The 20,829-nt window shown below is 42.6% G+C and overlaps 1 protein-coding gene across 2 annotated transcripts in view; it reads right to left on the bottom strand.

Annotated features, from left to right (window-relative positions):
* Window positions 1-6,813: 6,813 nt before the first annotated feature.
* HUS1 (HUS1 checkpoint clamp component) overlaps window positions 6,814-20,829 on the bottom strand; it is a 29,776-nt gene continuing 15,760 nt past the window's right edge. The window contains exons 7-8 of one of the 2 annotated variants that reach the window (XM_004277942.4): window positions 8,373-8,492; window positions 6,814-7,203 (exon numbers count right to left, since the gene is read on the bottom strand). In XM_004277942.4, the coding sequence (XP_004277990.1) occupies window positions 7,121-7,203; window positions 8,373-8,492 (203 nt within the window). In that variant the 3' untranslated portion in view covers window positions 6,814-7,120. Of the gene's footprint in view, window positions 7,204-8,372; window positions 8,493-12,861; window positions 13,006-20,829 lie in introns of those variants that run through there. The other variant, XR_004475790.2, reaches the window with a different exon arrangement.

The following is a 20,829-nucleotide window of genomic DNA, read 5'->3' as shown; positions in this document are numbered from 1 at the left end:
CTTGCTTCCCTCCTTTAGACAACAAATCATCACAAATTGAGGAGGTGGACTTTGAGAGCAAGATTTATGATTTTTTTCCCCTTTTCCTCTTTTTGTGAGTGTGTATGTTCATGCTTCAGTGTGAGATTATGTCTGTATAGCTTTGCTTCCACCATTTGTCCTAGTGTTCTACCCCTCCGCTTTTTTTCTTAATAATTATTTTATTTTAATAACTCTATTATATTTTATCTTACTTTATTTTACTTTATCTTCTTTCTTTCTTTTTTTCCTTCCTTCCCTCCTTCCTTCCTTCCTCCCTCCCTCCTTTCTTTCTTTCTTTCTTTCTACTTCTACTAATTCTTTCTTTCTACTTTTTCTCCCTTTTATTCTGAGCCATGTGGATGAAAGGCTCTTGGTGCTGCAGCCAGGAGTCAGTGCTGTGCCTCTGAGGTGGGAGAGCCAACTTCAGGACACTGGTCCACAAGAGACCTCTCAGCTCCACATAATATCAAACGGCAAAAATCTCCCAGAGATCTCCATCTCAACACCAGCACCCAGCTTCACTCAACAACCAGCAAGCTACAGTGCTGGACACCCTATGCCAAACAACTAGCAAAACAGGAACACAACCCCACCCATTAGCAGAGAGGCTGCCTAAAATCATAATAAGTCCACAGACACCCCAAAACACACCACCAGACGTGGACCTGCCCACCAGAAAGACAAGATCCTGCCTCATCCACCAGAACACAGGCACTAGTCCCCTCCACCAGGAAGCCTACACAACCCACTGAACCAACCTTAGCCACTGGGGACAGACACCAAAAACAATGGGAACTATGAACCTGAAGCGTGCAAAAAGGAGACCCCAAACACAGTAAGATAAGCAAAATGAGAATTAGAAAAACCAAATCCACATCTAAAGCCACACCAAATACATTATTTGATGTAACTAATATCATAAAATATGAATGAAATCATCTCTAGAAACCTTCGCATTTAAATCAATCTAACCATGTGATGCAGGTCAAACTGCGTTTGTCGTTTGTCATGCAGACTCAGGATGCGGCCACGGTCCCCAGCAGGTGGCCGGAGCTGAAATCGAGCCATCGGTTTCCGGGTCACTTCACACGCGCCCGGTGTGAAGGGAGGTCGGCCTGAGGCATTAGGAACACCCCACATCACGCTGAGCATGATGTTCTTGATTTGGGAGGTCCGCTTGCTGCAGAAACGGTGAAGCCCTGAGGCAGGGATGCTGCGGAAGCCTGCATAGAAGGGGCTCGGCCCCCTTGGTGACGTGAGTGAGGCCCTGCACCCCGCCTCCTCCTGCTCCTCTGCCGGGTTTACTCAAGCAAGGAGGAAGGAACAGAAGAGAGCACAGCTCACGAGGGAGCCCCAGGCCCAGTCGGGGTGTCACTGTCTGCTCCTTGGCTTCTCTTCCACCCAGAAAGCCTGACCTGGGGTTCCTCACCCTAAGGAAGGTTTCCCTCCCTAAGGAAGGCTCCTAGGTGCTTTCCAAGCGCCTAAATGTTGAAGCCGTTTAAAACACAGGGCTGGGCAGCAGCAGACTGTCAGGAACAGTACCGTTTCTCGTGTTCTGACCAGATTCCCAGTTTAGAAAAGTGCCGAGAGCTGCACTTCCTCTACACGCCACCGGGGGGAGCGCGTCAGTCACTGCTCCAGAGGCTGTTCTCTAGTAAGCCCAGGATGCGGATGCCGGGAAGGGCCGGCGTCTCCCCCAGGTCCGGGCTGTGGACACAGGGCTCCCTCTGCGCTGAGCATGGTCAGAACACGGCTCACTCCGGGGACAGCGACAACGGAGAGTCCTGGCTCTCAGCAGGGCGGCTCCTATTCCCCTGCTATCCCTGGGGTCTTCTTTCATGTCATCAGGAGTCTGTCTCCCCAAATCCCCTGGCCTGGAACTTGAACTGTCTTACAAAGACTTTCTTACATACACTGACTCAGCCTCATGCGTGATGGGCCCACGATAAGAGATTATTCTGTGAAGCGATCTTACCATATTGATCCAGACTCAGTATTTCAAACCCGTGGTAATTTCAACATGACAAACAAGTTTAGTTTTCTACTTGTGAATAAGGACGTGCCGTGAAAATTAAGTCTAAAGTCCAATATTAAGGAAACTGTAACTGCCAGTTGATTATGCACTGCATTCAAATAATAAATATTATTACTCAGTCCCTTAAAAATGTTTTTGTCACAAAGCAAATTTTTTTTTTCAGTAAAAATTTGAGTCTTTTATTGCTGCTGTTACTAATGCTACCTTTTGTTGTTTTTTTTTTTTAACATCTTTATTGGGGTATAATTGCTTTACAATGGTGTGTTAGTTTCTGCTTTATAACAAAGTGAATCAGTTATACATATACATATGTTCCAACAAAGCAAATTATAAAGGTTTTAGAAAATACTTAATTTACAAAAATTGAAATAAAACATCCAGAAATAACCAAGTTTAAGTACTGGTGCCTATCTCCCCAATCTTTTTCTCATACATACACATGTACATTAGTATTCTTCAAACTGGGATCAGATGGTACACACTAATGCCTGGTCTGCTTTTGTAACTTTAAGTCATAAACATTTTGCCATATCAGTATATTTTTTTCTGTAACATTACTTTTATTTTTTTGGTCACACTGCGTGGCATGTGGGATCTTAGTTCCCGACCGTGCATCAAGCCTATGTCCCCAGCATTGGACGTGCAGAGTCTTAACCATTGGACCACCAGGGAAGTCCCTGTAACATTACTTTCAGAGTATGAAATAGAGACTGTTTAACCAATCACCTATTTCATGTTTTTTTCAGTATAAGAGTATAAAAAACACCTTTGAATATGTATGTAAATTCCTATAAGGAGTATTTAATGAGTATTTAATCAAACAGTACATACCATTTTAAGGCTTTCCATATATAGTAAATGCCAAACTGGACTCCAAAAAAAGTGCTATCAAGTCACACTCCCATAGCAGTGTCTGAGGGGACGACGTATCTCCCTGATCACCTCACAACAGGTGGTTCTTACCCCCTGCACTGAGAAGAAGCTGTAAAAACACAGAAACGCCCAAGCTTCCTTTCGAACCCCCACTAGAATCCACATAAAGGGACACAACCGCATCTCTTCAAAACGACGCTCTTGCTCATCGGACAGCATCCGCCAAGGACACGAAGCCATCAAACACCTCCCGCTCCTGGGGCAGAGCCAGAATTCCAGCGCAGGACTGATGCTGAGGCCACATTCCAGGCCGCCTCCACCAGGCCCTGGGGATCACGGTGGGCAGGTGGGCCCCGCATGTAGGTGGATGAGGTGCTTGGATTCTTAGACATCCCGGACCCAATACAGGATGGCCCCCAAACTTAGCCCAGACATGTGCCCAAAGCAACGTGGGCCTGAGCAGGACCACCCAGGACAGCCCTCCACACAGCAGCTCCTTCCACAATCGCAGCCAGCCAAAGCATGTCTCTAAAACCCAGAGAGCAGGTTAAGAAGAGACCTCAACATCGGGAGATGTCAGTCTTGAAATAAGTTAATTTCTCAAATTATATTCTTTCTTCTAAACGGACTAAACTGCTATTTCCTGACCTAGTGATATTCTGCCCTGGGATACTTGTTCTGTACAGCAGCACCGTTGTCTCCCCAGGTCGCCACATCTGCTACCTCCCCCATGGGAGGAAGGGCCACCCTCACTCAGCAGCTCTGAGCAGCTCTGCGGGAGCAACGGCTGAGGCAGACACTGAGCTGCCAGACTTGCTGACAGTCAGGAGGAGACCCGGCTTTGCCACTCCAAGGAAGGCCCCCTTCGGCCACGTCCATGCAGAGAAAACCTAAGCCATCCATAAAACAGTCCAAATCAGGTCTCCCTAAATGAACACTATGCAGAGCTGAGGGAAATTATATCTGGTTTTATGACATTTTAAAAATTGCATGTAGGGCTTCCCTGGTGGTGCAGTGGTTGAGAGTCCGCTTGCCGATGCAGGGGACACGGGTTCGTGCCCCAGTCTGGGAGGATCCCACATGCCGCGGATAGGCTGGGCCCGTGAGCCATGGCCGCTGAGCCTGCGCGTCCGGAGCCTGTGCTCCGCAACGGGAGAGGCCACAGCAGTGAGAGGGCCACGTACCGCAAAAAAAAAAAAATTGCATGTAAACTTACTTTATCATAGCAGATTTAAAACTAAGACATTCTTCACTCTATGACATAAATCACAGCAAGATCCTTTTTGACCCACCTCCTAGAGAAATGGAAATAAAAACAAAAATAAACAAATGGGACCTAATGAAACTTAAAAGCTTTTGCCCAGCAAAGGCAACCATAAACAAGACAAAAAGACAACCCTCAAAATGGAAGAAAATATGTGCAAATGAACAACGGACAAAGGATTAATCTCCAAAATATACAAGCGGCTCATGCAGCTCAATATCAAAAAAACAAACAACCCAATCCAAAAATGGGCAGCTGACCTAAATGGACATTTCTCCAAAGGAGATATACAGATTGCCAACAAACACATGAAAGGATGCTCAACATCACTAATCATTAGAGAAATGCAAATCAAAACTACAATGAGGTGTCACCTCACACCAGTCAGAATGGCCATCATCAAAAAATCTAGAAACAATAAATGCTGAAGAGGGTGTGGAGAAAAGGGAACCCTCTTGCACTGTTGGTGGGAATGTAAATTGGTGCCGCCACTATAGAGAACAGTATGGAGGTTCCTTAAAAAACTAAAAATAGAACTACCATACGACCCAGCAATCCCACTATTGGGCATATACCCTGAGAAAACTATAATTCAAAAAGAGTCATGTACCAAAATGTTCATTGCAGCTCTATTTACAATGGCCAGGACATGGAAACTACCTAAGTGTCCATCAACAGATGAATGGATAAAGAAGATGTGGCACATATATACAATGGAATATTACTCAACCATAAAAAGAAACGAAATTGAGTTATTTGTAGTGAGGTGGATGGACCTAGAGTCTGTCATACAGAGTGAAGTAATTCAGAAAGAGAAAAACAAATATCATATGCTAACACATATATGTGGAATCTAAGAAAAAAAAGAAAGAAAAATGGTCATGAAGAACCTAGGGGCAAGATGGGAATAAAGACACACACCTACTAGAGCATGGACTTCAGGACACGGGGAGGGGGAAGGGTAAGCTGGGACAAAGTGAGAGAGTGGCATGGACATATATACACTACCAAACGTAAAACAGATAGCTAGTGGGAAGCAGCCGCATAGCACAGGGAGATCAGCTCAGTGCTTTGTGACCACCTAGAGGGGTGGGATAGGGAGGGTGGGAGGGAGACACAAGAATGAGGGGATATAGGGATATATGTATATGTATAGCTGATTCACTTTGTTATACAGCAGAAACTAACACAACAATGTAAAGCCATTATACTCCAATAAAGATGTTAAAAAAAAAACTAAGACGTTCTTTCCAGATTCCCAAAATGGTTGGTTACTGTTAACTCTGAAACGTATTATTCTCTATTCTGGTCACGTAGCAGAAGCGAGGGAAAGGGAAATCAGAATCCCTGTGTTCGAATCCCACCCCTGCCACCAGCGGTGTGGCGCAGGGCAGGTCGCTCGAGCTCCTCAGGGTCCATACTGCTCTGATCGGGACAGGTCCTGCCCACGCGTCCTCCTCAGGACCACCATATCTGACCCCGGACAGTGGGAGGCCAAAGGATGCATGTTAAATTCTTGAGAGACAAAACTTGAAGGCATGTTGTGTAATGCAGATGAGGAGATGTGCTCCGTTATTATTAACTTACGCTAAAGAGTCCTAGATTATCTTCATTATACGTTATAAATCATCATTTAAACAATCAGAAATAGCGAGTTTTCCAGATTGGTGAGTCGCTACCACATTTTAACAGAAATCTACGTTTTATAAAACTACTTTCAAGTGTTGCTTCATTGTACGTAATGAGTTTTAAATTTTATCACCGCAACTGGAATTAGTTTGCTATAAGCCACAGACAGGAGAGAGGCTTCAAAATTCAAATAATATCCTGATTCTGATTTTAAAGTGTTAGCTTAACAGAATATTACATCCCATTGGAACTAACATTAGTGAGCACTGGAAGTCATCCAAATACACTGGTTTTTACCAAACAATAGGAAAAACACATAAAATAATTTTTCAATTTTGCTGATGTTCCATTTCTTCCTCTTATCCTAAGCAACTGCCTCATTTCTCAGTTCTGCAGTGTGATGCTGAGATGGTGTTTATGATGTCCACCCACACAGGACAAGCGCAACTCAATCATGACAGGAATTATGATGCAGGATGCCTTTGGGAGGAGAAGAATGCAGGCCTGCCAGGACCTGCACCAGCTGTGACGTCCAAACACAAATGTGGGTCCTCACTGACTACTGACCCTGACCGAAGTCTCGTTTGCTTCTCCCCTTTCCAGAATGGCAGACTCAATGCACTGTGGAAGAAAGAACTGTGAGATGACAACTGAGACCACACCGGCCTCAGGGAGACACTGGGAGCTGGGGCAGCGGGACCACCTCACGGCACCACAGGGGCCAACTCCAGTGTCCATGGGCGTCATGACAAGGCCGCACCAAGTGCAGCCCGACCCCAAGATGCTCTGCGGGGTCCGCTCTGTGGGACAGAGGTGGCAGGAGGGCCGTCCTCACCTTCTTGAGCTCCAAGCACACGGAAACTTAAGTGCCCCAGGTCTGTTCCCACAGTGACATGCTGAGCTGGAGACAGTGCCTTTGGGGAAAAGTGCCAGGCTCAGCAAACATTGTCTTTGCCAGTTTTGATTACTACACCAATTTGAAACACAGGAGGATTTTTACAACTTTAATAAGAAAGTTTAAAGTATGAATAAATAAATTTTAACTTTTGTTTTCAACGTCTTAAAGGCAAAACAAAGCAGACATAATAAAGAAATAATATGAAGAAATGTTTATCCAACTGTGTTTCATTAATTCATTAATTCAATTTCTAGTTAAAATATTATAGAAGGGAAAAAAAGTAAAAATACATAGGATTTCACTGCTGTTGGGACAGAGACAAATGACTTAGAACACATCGCCCTACGGCCTCTTCAGGTCCAGACCAAAGTCCCTGAGCTCCCCGATCCCATAGGTGGGGTTACGACAACGCTGGGATGAAATACTGCAGGGAGACGTCTTCATGGAGCAGGTCAAAATGAACAATCTTGTTCTTCACAATATCTAGGCAGAGAGGAAATCCATTACCATCGAGACCCATTCCGCACACACACTTTCAACCCTGAACACTGTAGCAGTTTCTCCCCCAAGCCTCTCCTGGAGCACCCAGGCCCTCCCAAGGTGACTGGTCTCAACTGGCCCAGCCAATGCCAAACCAGGGGCCTGGCCCAGGCTGGCTCACCTGCTGCCGAGGAACAGGCCAAGGTCTCCAAGGAAAAACCCACAGGGCAGACTTCCCAGAAGCCACATGTACCCAAGTCACCATCCTTCCAGGAAAAAAGCAGCTTCCCATCAGCAGGTGCCCTGAGTGTGCTGAGAAGAGCCAAGCATGCAGGGCCTTGTTAGAGAGCAGAAGGCAGCCTGCAAGGGCAGGCACCATGCAGCCTAAGGTGAGCACCGAGGCATGGGGCCCAAGACCAAAAAGAGAAGCCAGACAAGAGGAAGAGGAGTGGCCGCAGCATGAAAGCAGCCCAGCTGCCAGGGCCATACCACCGAGGGCAGGAGCTGCAGGGGGAGCCATGGGGAAGGCCAAACCTGAGGAAAGCTGGCTGAAGCTAGAACGAGCCAGGCAGCAGGAGAAAGGCAAACAAAGAGCACATGCCCAGGCTGCTGAGAGACCAGTCCCAAGAGAATGGGAGGTTGGGAAGGGACACAGGGGACCAGCAGAAGGACACTTCAGAAGACATGCTGCACACACAGAGGTGGTGGTGGAGACTGAGGGCGGCGGGGAGAGCTCCCCAGAGGCGGGCAGCAGAGCCAACCACTGTTAAAAGTCAGGAGTCAAGAGGAAGCACAGATGGCAAGACACTGGACTACTGCAACAAGTCAGGCTCAGACACAGGAAGGAAAGAAATGCTTTGAGATGGAAACTTAAATCCAAGCCCAGCGGTATCAGAGATTCCACATACGTAAGGTTAGAGGAACACAGCAAGACTGGGCTGGACGTCCCTGCCCACATGCAGCTTCTCTCCAGGTGCAGACTCACACATGATGCCAGGCAAAGCAGCCCACACCCATTGGCCGGGAAAACCCAAATACCCGACTACCCCAGAAAACTGGAGTCCACCAGTGACCGAGCTGTTCCCTGCATTTACGAAACTGCACACAACGCTTAAGACTACAGTTGATGAAAGTACTTGAAGTGTGAAAAACGAATCAAAATGCAAACTTACTGCATGTGGCCTTTGTAGGATTTACTTGTTGTCCAGCAAGGAACTGTAGGAGCTTCCTAATGTCTATGTGCACTTCAGCCATTTGCTCTGAGTTTCTATCTTGAGAAGCATTTTCAGAAGCTAAAATGACAGAATATTTTAAGATACAATTATCTTCAAGTGGAACAGGGAACCCAGAGATTGTACGATAACTGTTTATCAATAAATCATTTAAATGAATGATTTACATGACCACTCACTTTAGCAGCCTAGAGAAATACTGCATGATATAAATGCAATCACTCACTAAACAAACATTTATTAAGTACTGACTCTTTTAAGGAAGAGGAATTCCCTGGCAGTCCAGTGGTTAGGACTCCATGCTTTCACTGCTGAGGGCCAGGGTTCAATCCCTGGTCAGGGAACTAAGATCCCACAAGAGTCACAGCCCCACAAAAATACTACGCTAATGTAAAGGGAATCTTTGATTATAGGGACCTGAAATATGACCCAATCTCCTTCTTAAGGTCAAAGAAAACAGTTTCTCTTAGAAACATATACAGGACTTCCCAGGTGGTCCAGTGGTTAGGACTCTGCACTTTCACTGCTGAGGGCCCATGTTCAATCCCCGGTCGGGGAACTAAGATCTCGCATACCTCATGGCATGGCCAAATAAACACCCCCCCCCCCAAAAAAAAGACCATATACACCTAAAGCAAGGCCTCTCATTATAAAGTGGAATGAATGGGAAGAAAACATCCTTTCATCTCTGGGAAGGTATCAAAGACCCTCTTTGTTACTTACTAAAATAAACAAAATGAGGAACACCAAAATAAGTCATTTCATACAACTGTTGTCAAAGCTTTATTCACATGGATTTCACTTTGCTCCAGAAGCATGCCCATCACTATGAAGTAAAATTCCCTCGCAATGGTAAGCTACAACGTGTCTCTAATAAGCAAACTTGTAGTAACGAATTTTAATTCTAAAAGTGGCAGGAGCCTTACTAGATCTACTTTGGAACACACGAGTGACTAAAACGGCCTTCACAGAGCGAGCACCGTCCCCAGGGCCTCTGCCTCGCTCCCTGCTGGAGCTTCCCTCCCACAGCCTGCCCACCACCGTGAGCTCCACAGCACAGGACTCTGATTCCTGAGCCAATCCGCTCAACCACCCCTCATCCACTGCTTGCTGAACTGATTCCTAGTCCCTTACCACCTTGTATGGGACAAGAAAGTTGATGACGCACGAAAAGCTAATATTTGCTAATACAGTTCTGTAAGTACCAAAGAGAGTAAAGTAGGAAAAGTGGGTGGGGTTGGAGACAAGATAGTGGAGTAGGACTTGAGCTCACCTCCTTACCTCCTCTCATGAAAACACCAAAATCACAACTAACTGCTGAAAAACCATCAACAGAAAAAGAATGGAACCTACCAAAATGATATTCTACATCCAAGGACAAAGAAAAAGCCGCAAGGAGATGGTAGGAGGGGCACATTCACAATACAATCAAATCCTACACCAGCTGGGTGGGTGACACACAAACTGGAAAATAACTATTATCGCAGAGGTTCTCCCAGAGGAGGGAGAATTCTGAGCCCCACATCAGGCTCCCCAGCCTGAGGGCCCAGCATCAGGAGGAGGAGCCCCCAGAGCACCTGGCTTTGAAGGCCAGCGGGGCTTGAGTGCAAGAGCTCCACAGGACTGGGGAAATAGAGACTCCATCCTTGAAGGGTGCACACATAGTCTCATGCACACCGGGACCCAGGGAAAACTGCAGTGACTTCATATCAGCCTGGGCCAGACCTACCCGCTGGTCTTGGAGGGTCTCCCGAGGAAGTGGGGGGTGGCTGTGGCTCACTTTTGTGGAGAAAAGGACACTGGTGGCAGAGGTAACACTGAGTACTCATCGGCGTGAGCTCTCCTGGAGGCAGCCTTCTTGACACCAAGACCCGGCCCCACCCAACAGCCTTAGGCTCCAGTGCTGGGACACCTCAGCACAAACAAGCAACAGGATGGGGGAATGGCCCCGCCCATCAGCAGACAGGCTGCCTAGTCATCTTAAGTCAACAGCCGCCTCCAAACACACCCCTCCACAAGTCCCTGTGCACCAGATGGACAAGACCCAGCTCCACCTGATAGTGGGCAAGCACCAATCCCTCCCACCAGGAAACCTGCACAAGCCTCTAGACCAGCTTCACCCACCAGGGGGCAGAAATCAGAAGCAAGAGGAACTACAATCCGCAGCCTGTGGGATCGCAAACACAAAAAGTTAGACAAAATGGGACAAGCAGAGGAATATGTTCCAGATGAAGGAACAAGATAAAACCCCAGAAGAACAACTACGTTAAGTGGAGATAGACAATCTACCTGAAAAAGAAATCAGAGTAGTGACAGTAAAGATGTTTCAAGATCTCTGAAAAAGAATGGCGGCACACACCGAGAAGAGACAAGAAATGTTTAACAAACAGCTAAAAAATATAAACAACAGAGTAGAACAATTCAATAACTGAAATGAAAAATACACTAGAAGGAACCAATAGCAGAATAAATGAGGCAGAAGAACAGATAAGTGAACTGGGAGACAGAATGGTGGGAAATCACTGCTGCACAAGAGAATAAAGAAAAAAGAATGAAAAGAAATGAGGACAATTTAAGAGACCTCTGGGACAACGTTAAAAACACCAACATTCCCATTATAAGTGTCCCAGAAGGAGAAGAGAGAGAGAAAGGGTCTGAGAAAGTATTTGAAGAGATAATAGCTGAAAACTTCCCTAACCTGGGAAAGGAAATAGTCACCCAAGTCCAGGAAGTGCAGAGTCTCATACAAGACAAACCCAAGGAGGAACTTGCTGAGACACACTGTAATCAAATTGACAGAAATAAAAAACAAAGAAAAAAATATTAAAAGCAATAAGGGAAAAGCAACAAATAACATACAAGGGAATCCCCATAAGGTTATCAGTTTATTTCTCACCAGAAACTCTGCAGCCCAGAAGGGAGTGGCACAATATATTTCAAGTGATGAAAAGGAAAACCTATAACCAAGAATACCCAGCAAGGCTCTTGTTCAGATTCAGTGGAGAAATCAAAAGCTTTACAGACAAGCAAAAGCTAAAAGAATTCAGCATCACCAAACCAGCTTTGCAACAAATGCTAAATGAAGTTCTCTAGGCGAAAAAGAAAAGGTCACAACTAGAAACGAGAAAATGAGGAATGGTAAAGCTCGCTGGTAAAGGCAAGCATACAGTAAAAGTAGGAAATCATCCACACACAAATATGACATGAAAACCAGCAATCGTGAGAAGACAAGAGTACAGTTTTGTATATATGTAGCCTGCCATATCAAAACATCATGGGAACTGCAAACCAAAAATCTACAATACATATACACACAAAAAAGAAAAAGGAATCCAAACACAACACTAAGGGCAGCCATCAAATCACATAAGAACAAAAGAGGAAGGGAAGGAAAAAAACCTACAAAAACAAACACAAAACAATTAACAAAATGGCAATAGGAACATACATACCAGTAATTACCTTGAATGTAAATGGATTAAATGCTCCAATTAAAAGACTTAGACTGGCTGAATGGATATGAAAACAAGCAAATAGAGAAAGAACAAACAAAATCCAAAGTTAGTAGAAGGAAAGAAATCATAAAGATCACAGCACAAATAAATGAACTACAGATGAAGGAAGTAGAAAAGATCAATGAAACTAAAAGCTGGTTCTTTGAAAAGATAAACAAAAGTGATAAACCTTTAGCCAAACTCATCAAGAAAAAAAGGGAGAGGATCCAAATCAATAATATTAGAAATGGAAAAGGAGAAGTTACAACAGACACCAAAGAAATACAAAGGATCATAAGAGACTACTACAAGCAACTATACGCCAATAAAATGGACCACCTAGAAGAAATGGAAAAATTCTTAGAAAGGTACCATCTCCCAAGACTGAACCAGGAAGAAACAGAAAATATGAACAGACTAATCAGGAGTACTGAATTTGAAACTGTGACTAAAAATCTTCCAATGAACAAAAGTCCAGGACCACAGGTGTGTTCTATCAAACACAGAGAGGAGGAGAGTTAACACCTATTCTTCTGAAACTCTTCCAAAAATTTGCAAAGGAAGGAACACTCCCAAGCTCATTCTATGAGGCCACCATTACCCTGATAGCAAAACCAAAGATACCAAAAAAAGAAAATTACAGGCCAATATCACTGATGAACATAGACACAAAAATCCTCAGCAAAATACCAGCAAAAAGAATCCAAAAACACATTAAAAGGATCATACACTATGACCAAGTGGGATTTATCCCAGGGATGCAAAGAATTTTCAATATCCGCAAAACAATCAGTGTGATATACCACATTAACAAAAAATAAAGAAACCATATGACCATCCCAACATGCATCAACAGATGCAGAAAAAGCTTTTGACAAAATTCAACACCATTTATGATAAAAACTCTCCAGAAAGTGGGCACAGAGGAAACCTACCTTAACATAATAAAGGCCATATATGACAAACCCACAGCTAACATCATAGTCAACGGTGAAAAGCTGACAGCATTTCCTCTAAGATCAGGAACAAGATACGGATGTCCACTTCTGCTACGTTTTTTCAACATACTTTCGGAAGACCTAGCCAGAACAATCAGAGAAGAAAAAGAAATAAAAGGAATCCAAATTGGAAAAAAAGTAAAACTGTCACTGTTTGCATATGACATGATTCTATACATAGAAAATCCTAAAGATGCTACCAGAAAACTACTAGAGCTCATCAATGAATTCAGTAAAGTTGCAGGACACAAGATTTTTAATACACAGAAATCTGTTGCATTTCTACACATTAACAACAAAAGATCAGAAAGAAAAATTAAGGAAACAATCCCATTTATCATTGCATCAAAAAGAATAAAATACCTAGGAATAAACCTACCTAAGGAGGCAAAGACCTGCACTCCAAAAACTATAAGACGTTGATGAAAGAAATCAGAGATGACACAAACAGAAAAATATACCATGCTCCTGGACTGGAAGAATCAAAATGACTATACCACCTAAGGCAATCTACAGACTCAATGCAATCCCCATCAAATTACCAATGACATTTTTCACAGAACTAGAACAAAACATTTTAAAATTTGGATGGGAACAAATAAGACCCCAAATAGCCAAAGCAATCTTGAGAAAGAAAAATGGACCTGGCGGAATCAGGCTCTCTGACTTCAGACTATAGTACAAAGCTACAGTCATCAAAACAGTAAGGTACTGCCACAAAAACAGAAATACAGATCAATGGAAGAGGATGGAAAATCCAGAAATAAACCCACATACCTGTGGTTAATTAATCTTTTATAAAGAATCCCAAAATATACAATGGAGAAAAGACAGTCTCTTCGATAAGTGCTGCTGGGAAAACTGGACAACCACGTGTAAAAGAATGAAATTAGGACACTCCCTAAAACAGGAGTGAATAGGTGAAGGGGATGGATAAACCAGGAGTTTGGGATTAATGTATATAAACCAGTATATATAAAATAAATGACAAGGACCTACTGTATAGCAAGGAAACTACACTCAGTACTCTGTAATAACCCATATAGGAAAAGAATCAGAAAAATATATGTGTGTGTGTGTGTGTGTGTGTGTGTATACACACACACACACACACACACATAACTGAATCACTCTGCCATACACCTGAAACTAACACAACATTGTAAGGCAACTATATTCCAACAATTAAAAAACAAAATGAGAGGGCTCACGCCAAGGAGTACTTCCCAGAACTTCTCCTCTCAATGTCCTTGTCCCCACGGTGAGCCACAGCCACCCCCTGCCTCTGCAGGAGACCCTCCAACATTAGCAGGTGATTTGCTATTATAAATAATGTAACAGGGAGAGGACTGGGGTTGGCAGCGTGAACACAGCCTGCACAGGGTTAGTGCACCACGGCTAGCCCAGAGGGAGTCTGGGGAAAAGTCTGGATCTGCCAAAGAGACAAGAGACTTTTGCTTCCCTCTTTGTTTCCTGGTGTGTGAGGAGAGAGGATTAAGAGCGCTGCTTAAAGGAGCTCCAGAGAGGGGAGTGAACTGCAGCTAACAGCGCGGACCCCCGAGACGGGCATGAGACGCTAAGGCTGCTGCTGCCGCCACCAAGAAGCCTGTGTGCGAGCACAGGTCACTATCCACACCTCCCTTCCGGGTAGCCTGTGCACCCCACCACTGCCAGGGTCCCAGGATCCAGGGACAACTTCCGGGGGATAATGCATGGCGCGCCTAAGGCTGGTGCAACGTCAAGCCGGCCTCTGCCGCTACAGGCTCGCCCTGCATCGTGTCCCTCCCATTCCCCGGCCTCAGTGAGCCACAGACCCCGAATCAGCTGCTCCTTTAACCCCGTCCTGTCTGAGCGAAGAACAGACGCCCTCTGGCAACCTACACGCAGAGGCGGGGCCAAATACAAAGCTGAGCCCCAGGAGCTGTGCAAACAAAGAAGAGAAAGGGAAATCTCTCCCAGCAGCCTCAGGAGCAGCTGATTAAATCTCCACAATCAACTTGATGTACCCTGCATCTGTGGAATACCTGAATAGACAACAAACCATCCCAAATTGAGGAGGTGGACTTTGAGAGCAAGATTTATTATTATTTCCCCTTTTCCTCTTTTTGTGAGTGTGTATGTGTATGCTTCTGTGTGAGATTTTCTCTGTATACCTTTGCTTTCACCATCTGTCTTAGGGTTCTATCCGTCGGGGTTGTTTTTGCTTTTTTATTTACTTTTTTAAAAAATTTTTTTCTTAATAATTATTTTTTATTTTAATAACTTTATTCTATTTTATCCTACTTTATTTTATTGTCCCCTTCCTTCCTTCCTTCTTTCCTTCTTTCTTTCTACTTTTTCTCCCTTTTATTCTGAGCCATGTGGATGAAAGGCTCTTGGTGCTGCAGCCAGGAGTCAGTGCTGTTCCTCTGATGTGGGAGGGCCAACTTCAGGACACTGGTCCACAAAAGACCTCCCAGCTCCACGTAATATCAAATGGCAAAAATCTCCCAGAGATCTCCATCTCAACAACAACACCCAGCTTCACTCAACGACCAGCAAGCTACAGCGCTGGACACCCTATGCCAAACAACTAGCAAGACAGGAACACAACCCCACCCATTAGCAGAGAGGCTGCCTAAAATCATAATAAGTCCACAGACACCCCAAAACACACCACCAGACGTGGACCTGCCCACCAGAAAGACAAGATTCAGCCTCATCCAACAGAACACAGGTACTAGTCCCCTCCACCAGGAAGCCTACACAACCCACTGAACCAACTTTAGCCACTGGGGACAGACACCAAAAACAACGGAAACTACGAACCTGCAGCCTGCAAAAAGGAGACCCCAAACACAGTAAGATAAGCAAAATGAGGGACAGAAAAACACACAGCAGATGAAGGAGCAAGATAAAAACCCACCAGACCTAACAAAGGAAGAGGAAATAGGCAGTCTACCTGAAAAAGAATTCAGAATAATGATAGTAAAGATGATCCAAAATATTGGAAATAGAATGGAGAAAATGCAAGAAACATTTAACAAGGACATATAAGAACTAAAGATGAAACAAGCAACAATGAACAAGACAATAAAAGAAATAAAAAATACTCTGGAAGGGATCAATAGCAGAATAACTGAGGCAGAAGAGCAGATAAGTGATCTGGAAGATAAAATAGTGGAAATAACTACTGCAGAGCAGAATAAAGAAAAAAGAATGAAAAGAACTGAGAACAGTCTCAGAGACCTCTGGGACAACATTAAACGTACCAACATTTGAATTATAGGGGTTCCAGAAGAAGAAGAGAAAAAGAAAGGGACTGAGAAAATACTTGAAGAGATTTTAGTTGAAAACTTCCCTAATATGGGAAAGGAAATAGTTAATCAAGTCTAGGAAGCATAGAGAGTCCCATATAGGATAAATCTAAAAAGAAACACACCAAGACACATATTAATCAAACTGTCAAAAAGTAAATACAAAGAAAACATATTAAAAGCAGCAAGGGAAAAACAAATAACACACAAGGGAATACCCATAAGGTTAACAGCTGATCTTTCAGCAGAAACTCTGCAAGCCAGAAGGGACTGGCAGGACATATTTAAAGTGATGAAGGAGAAAAACCTACAACCAATATTACTCTACCCAGCAAGGATTTCATTCAGATTTGATGGAGAAATTAAAATCTTTACAGACAAGCAAAAGCTGAGAGTTCAGCACCAACAAACGAGATTTACAACAAATGCTAAAGGATCTTCTCTAGGCAAGAAACACAAGAGAAGGAAAAAGACCTACAATAACAAACCCAAAATAATTAAGAAAATGGGAATAGGAACGTACATATCGATAATTACCTTACATGTAAATGGATTAAATGCTCCCACCAAAAGACACAGACTGGCTGAATGTATACAAAAACAAGACCCATATATATGCTGTGTACAAGAGACACACGACAGACCTAGAGACACCTACAGACCGAAAGTGAGGGGATGGAAAAAGATATTCCATGCAAATGGAAACCAAAACAAAGCTGGAGTAGCAATTCTCATATCAGACAAAACAGACTTTAAAATAAAGACTATTAGAAGAGACACAGAAGGACACTACATAATGATCAAGGGATCGATCCAAGAAGAAGATATAACAACTGTAAATATTTATGCACCCAACATAGGAGCACCTCAATACATAAGAAAAATACTAACAGCCAAAAAAGGGGAAATCGACAGTAACACAATCATAGTAGGGGATTTTAACACCCCACTTTCACCAATGGACAGATCATCCAAAATGAAAATAAATAAGGAAACACAAGCTTTAAATGATACATTAAACAAGATGGACTTAATTGATATTTATAGGACATTCCATCCAAAAACAACAGAACACACATTTTTCTTAAGTGTTCATGGAACATTCTCCAGGATAGATCATATCTTGGGTCACAAATCAAGCCTCTGTAAATTTAAGAAAATTGAAATTGTATCAAGTATCTTTTCCGACCACAACGCTATGAGAATAGATATCAATTACAAGAAAAGATCTGTAAAAAATACAAACACACGGAGGCTAAACAATACACTACTTAATAACGAAGTGATCACTGAAGAAATCAAAAAATACCTAGAAACAAATGACAATGGAGACAGGATGAGCCAAAACCTATGGGATGCAGCAAAAGCAATTCTAAGAGGGAAGTGTATAGCAATACAATCCTACATTAAGAAACAGGAAACATCTTGAATAAACAACCTAACCTTGCAACTAAAGCAATTAGAGAAAGAAGAACAAAAAACACCCCCCAAAGTTAGCAGAAAGAAAGAAATCATAAAGATCAGATCAGAAATAAATGAAAAAGAAATGAAGGAAACAATAGCAAAGATCAATAAAACTAAAAGCTGGTTCCTTGAGAAGATAAACAAAATTGATAAAACATTAGCCAGACTCATCAAGAAAAAAAGGGAGAAGACAAATCGATAGAAATGAAAAAGGAGAAGTAACAACTGACACTGCAGAAATACAAAGGATCGTGAGAGATTACTACAAGCAACTCTATGCCAATAAAATGGACAACCTGGAAGAAATGGACAAATTCTTAGAAATGCACAACGCTGCCAAGACTGAATCAGGAAGAAATAGAAAATACGAACAGACCAATCACAAGCACTGAAATTGCAACTATGATTAAAAATCTTCCAACAAACAAAAGCCCAGGACCACATGGCTTTACAGGCGAATTCTATCAAACATTTAGAGAAGAGCTAACACCTATCCTTCTCAAACTCTTCCAAAATATAGCAGAGGGAGGAACACTCCCAAACTCATTCTACCAGGCCACCATCACCCTGATACCAAAACCAGACAAGGATGTCACAAAGAAAGAAAATTACAGGCCAATATCACTGATGAACATAGATGCAAAAATCCTCAACAAAATACTAGCAAACAGAATCCAATAGCACATTAAGAGGATCATACACCATGATCAAGTGGGGTTTATTCCAGGAATGCAAGGATTTTTCAATATACGCAAATCAATCAATGTTATACACCATATTAACAAATTGAAGGAGAAAAACCATATGGTCATCTCAATAGATGCATAGAAAGCTTTCGACAAAATTCAACACCCATTTATGATAAAAACCCTCCAGAAAGTAGGCATAAAGCGAACCTTGGTCAACATAATAAAGGCCATACATGACAAAACCACAGCCAACATCGTCCTCAATGGTGAAAAACTGAAAGCATTTCCACTAACATCAGGAACAAGACAAGGTTGCCCACTCTCACCACTCTTATTCAACATAGTTTTGGAAGTTATAGCCACAGCAATCAGAGAAGAAAAGGAATTAAAAGGAATCCAAATCAGAAAAGAAGAAGTAAAGCTGTCACTGTTTGCAGATGACATGATACTATACACAGAGAATCCTAAAGATGCTACCAGAAAACTACTACAGCTAATCATTGAATTTGGTAAAGTAGCAGGATACAAAATTAATGCACAGAAATCTCTGGCATTCCTATACACTAATGATGAAAAATCTGAACGTGAAATCAAGAAAACACTCCCATTTACCACTGCAACAAAAACAATAAAATATCTAGGAATAAACTGACCTAAGGAGACAAAAGACCTGTATGCAGAAAATTATAAGACATTGATGAAAGAAATTCAAGATGATACAAATAGATGGAGAGATATACCATGTTCTTGGATTAGAAGAATGAACATTGTGAAAGTGACTCTACTACCCAAAGCAATGTACAGATTCAATGCAATCCCTATCAAACTACCACTGGCATTTTTCACAAAACTAGAACAAAAAATTTCACAATTTGTATGGAAACACAACAAAACCCATATAGCCAAAGCAATCTTGAGAATGAAAAACGGAGCTGGAGGAATCAGGGTCCTTGACTTCAGACTATACTACAAAGCTACAGTAATCAAGACAGTATGGTACTGGCACAAAAACAGAAATATTGATCAACGGAACAGGATAGAAAGCCCAGAGATAAACCCACGCACATATTGTCACCTTATCGTTGATAAAGGAGGCAGAAATGTACAGTGGAGAAAGGACAGCCTCTTCAATAAGTGGTGCTGGGAAAACTGGACAGGTACATGTAAAAGTATGAGATTAGAACACTCCCTAACACCTTACACAAAAGTAAACTCAAAATGGATTAAAGACCTAAATTTAAGGCCAGAAACTAACAAACTCTTAGAGGAAAACATAGGCAGAACAGTCTATGACATAAATCACAGCAAGATCCTTTTTGACCCACCTCCTAGAGAAATGGAAGTAAAACAAAAATAAAAACATGGGACCTAATGAAACTTAAAAGCTTTTGCACAGCAAAGGAAACCATAAACAAGACCAAACGACAACCCTCAGAATGGGAGAAAATATTTGCAAATAAAGCAACGGACAAAGGATTAATCTCCAAAATTTACAAGCAGCTCATGCAGCTAAATAACAAAAAAGCAAACAACCCAATCCAAAAATGGGCAGAAGAACTAAATAGACATTTCTCCAAAGAAGATATTCAGATTGCCAACAAACACATGAAAGGATGCTCAACATCATTAATCATTAGAGAAATGTAAATCAAAACTACAATGAGATATCATCTCACACCAGTCAGAATAGCCATCATCAAAAAATATGGAAACAATAAATGCTGGAGAGGGTGTGGAGAAAAGGGAACACTCTTGCACTGCTGGTGGGAATGTGAATTGGTACAGCCACTATGGAGAACAGTATGGAAGTTCCTTAAAAAACTACAAATAGAACTATCATATGACCCAGCAATCCCACTACTGGGCATATACCCTGAGAAAACCATAATTCAAAAAGTGTCACGTACCAAAATGTTCATTGCAGCTCTATTTACAATAGCCAGGAGATGGAAACAACCTAAGTGTCCATCATCGGATGAATAAAAGAAGATGTGGCACATATACACAATGGAATATTACTCAGCCATAAAAAGAAATGAAACTGAGTTATTTGTAGTGAGGTGGATGGACGTAGAGTCTGTCATACAGAGTGAAGTAATAAGTCAGAAAGAGAAAAAGAAATACTGTATGCTAACACATATATATGGAATCTAAGAAAAAGAAAAGGTCATGAAGAACCTAGGGGTAAGATGGGAATAAAGACACAGACCTACTAGAGAATGGACTTGAGGATATGGGGAGGGGGAAGGGTAAGCTGTGACAAAGTGAGAGAGTGGCATGGACATATATACACTACCAAATGTAAAATGGATAGCTAGTGGGAAGCAGCCGCATAGCACAGGGAGATCAGCTCGGTGCTTTGTGACCACCTAGAGGGGTGGGATAGGGAGGATGGGTGGGAGGGAGACTGAAGAGGGAAGAGATATGGGAACATATGTATATGTATAACTGATTCA

The sequence above is a fragment of the Orcinus orca genome, chromosome 9, assembly GCF_937001465.1.
Source record: "Orcinus orca chromosome 9, mOrcOrc1.1, whole genome shotgun sequence".
NCBI classification, from domain to species: domain Eukaryota; kingdom Metazoa; phylum Chordata; class Mammalia; order Artiodactyla; family Delphinidae; genus Orcinus; species Orcinus orca.
This window is presented reverse-complemented; position numbering and strand designations above follow the sequence as displayed.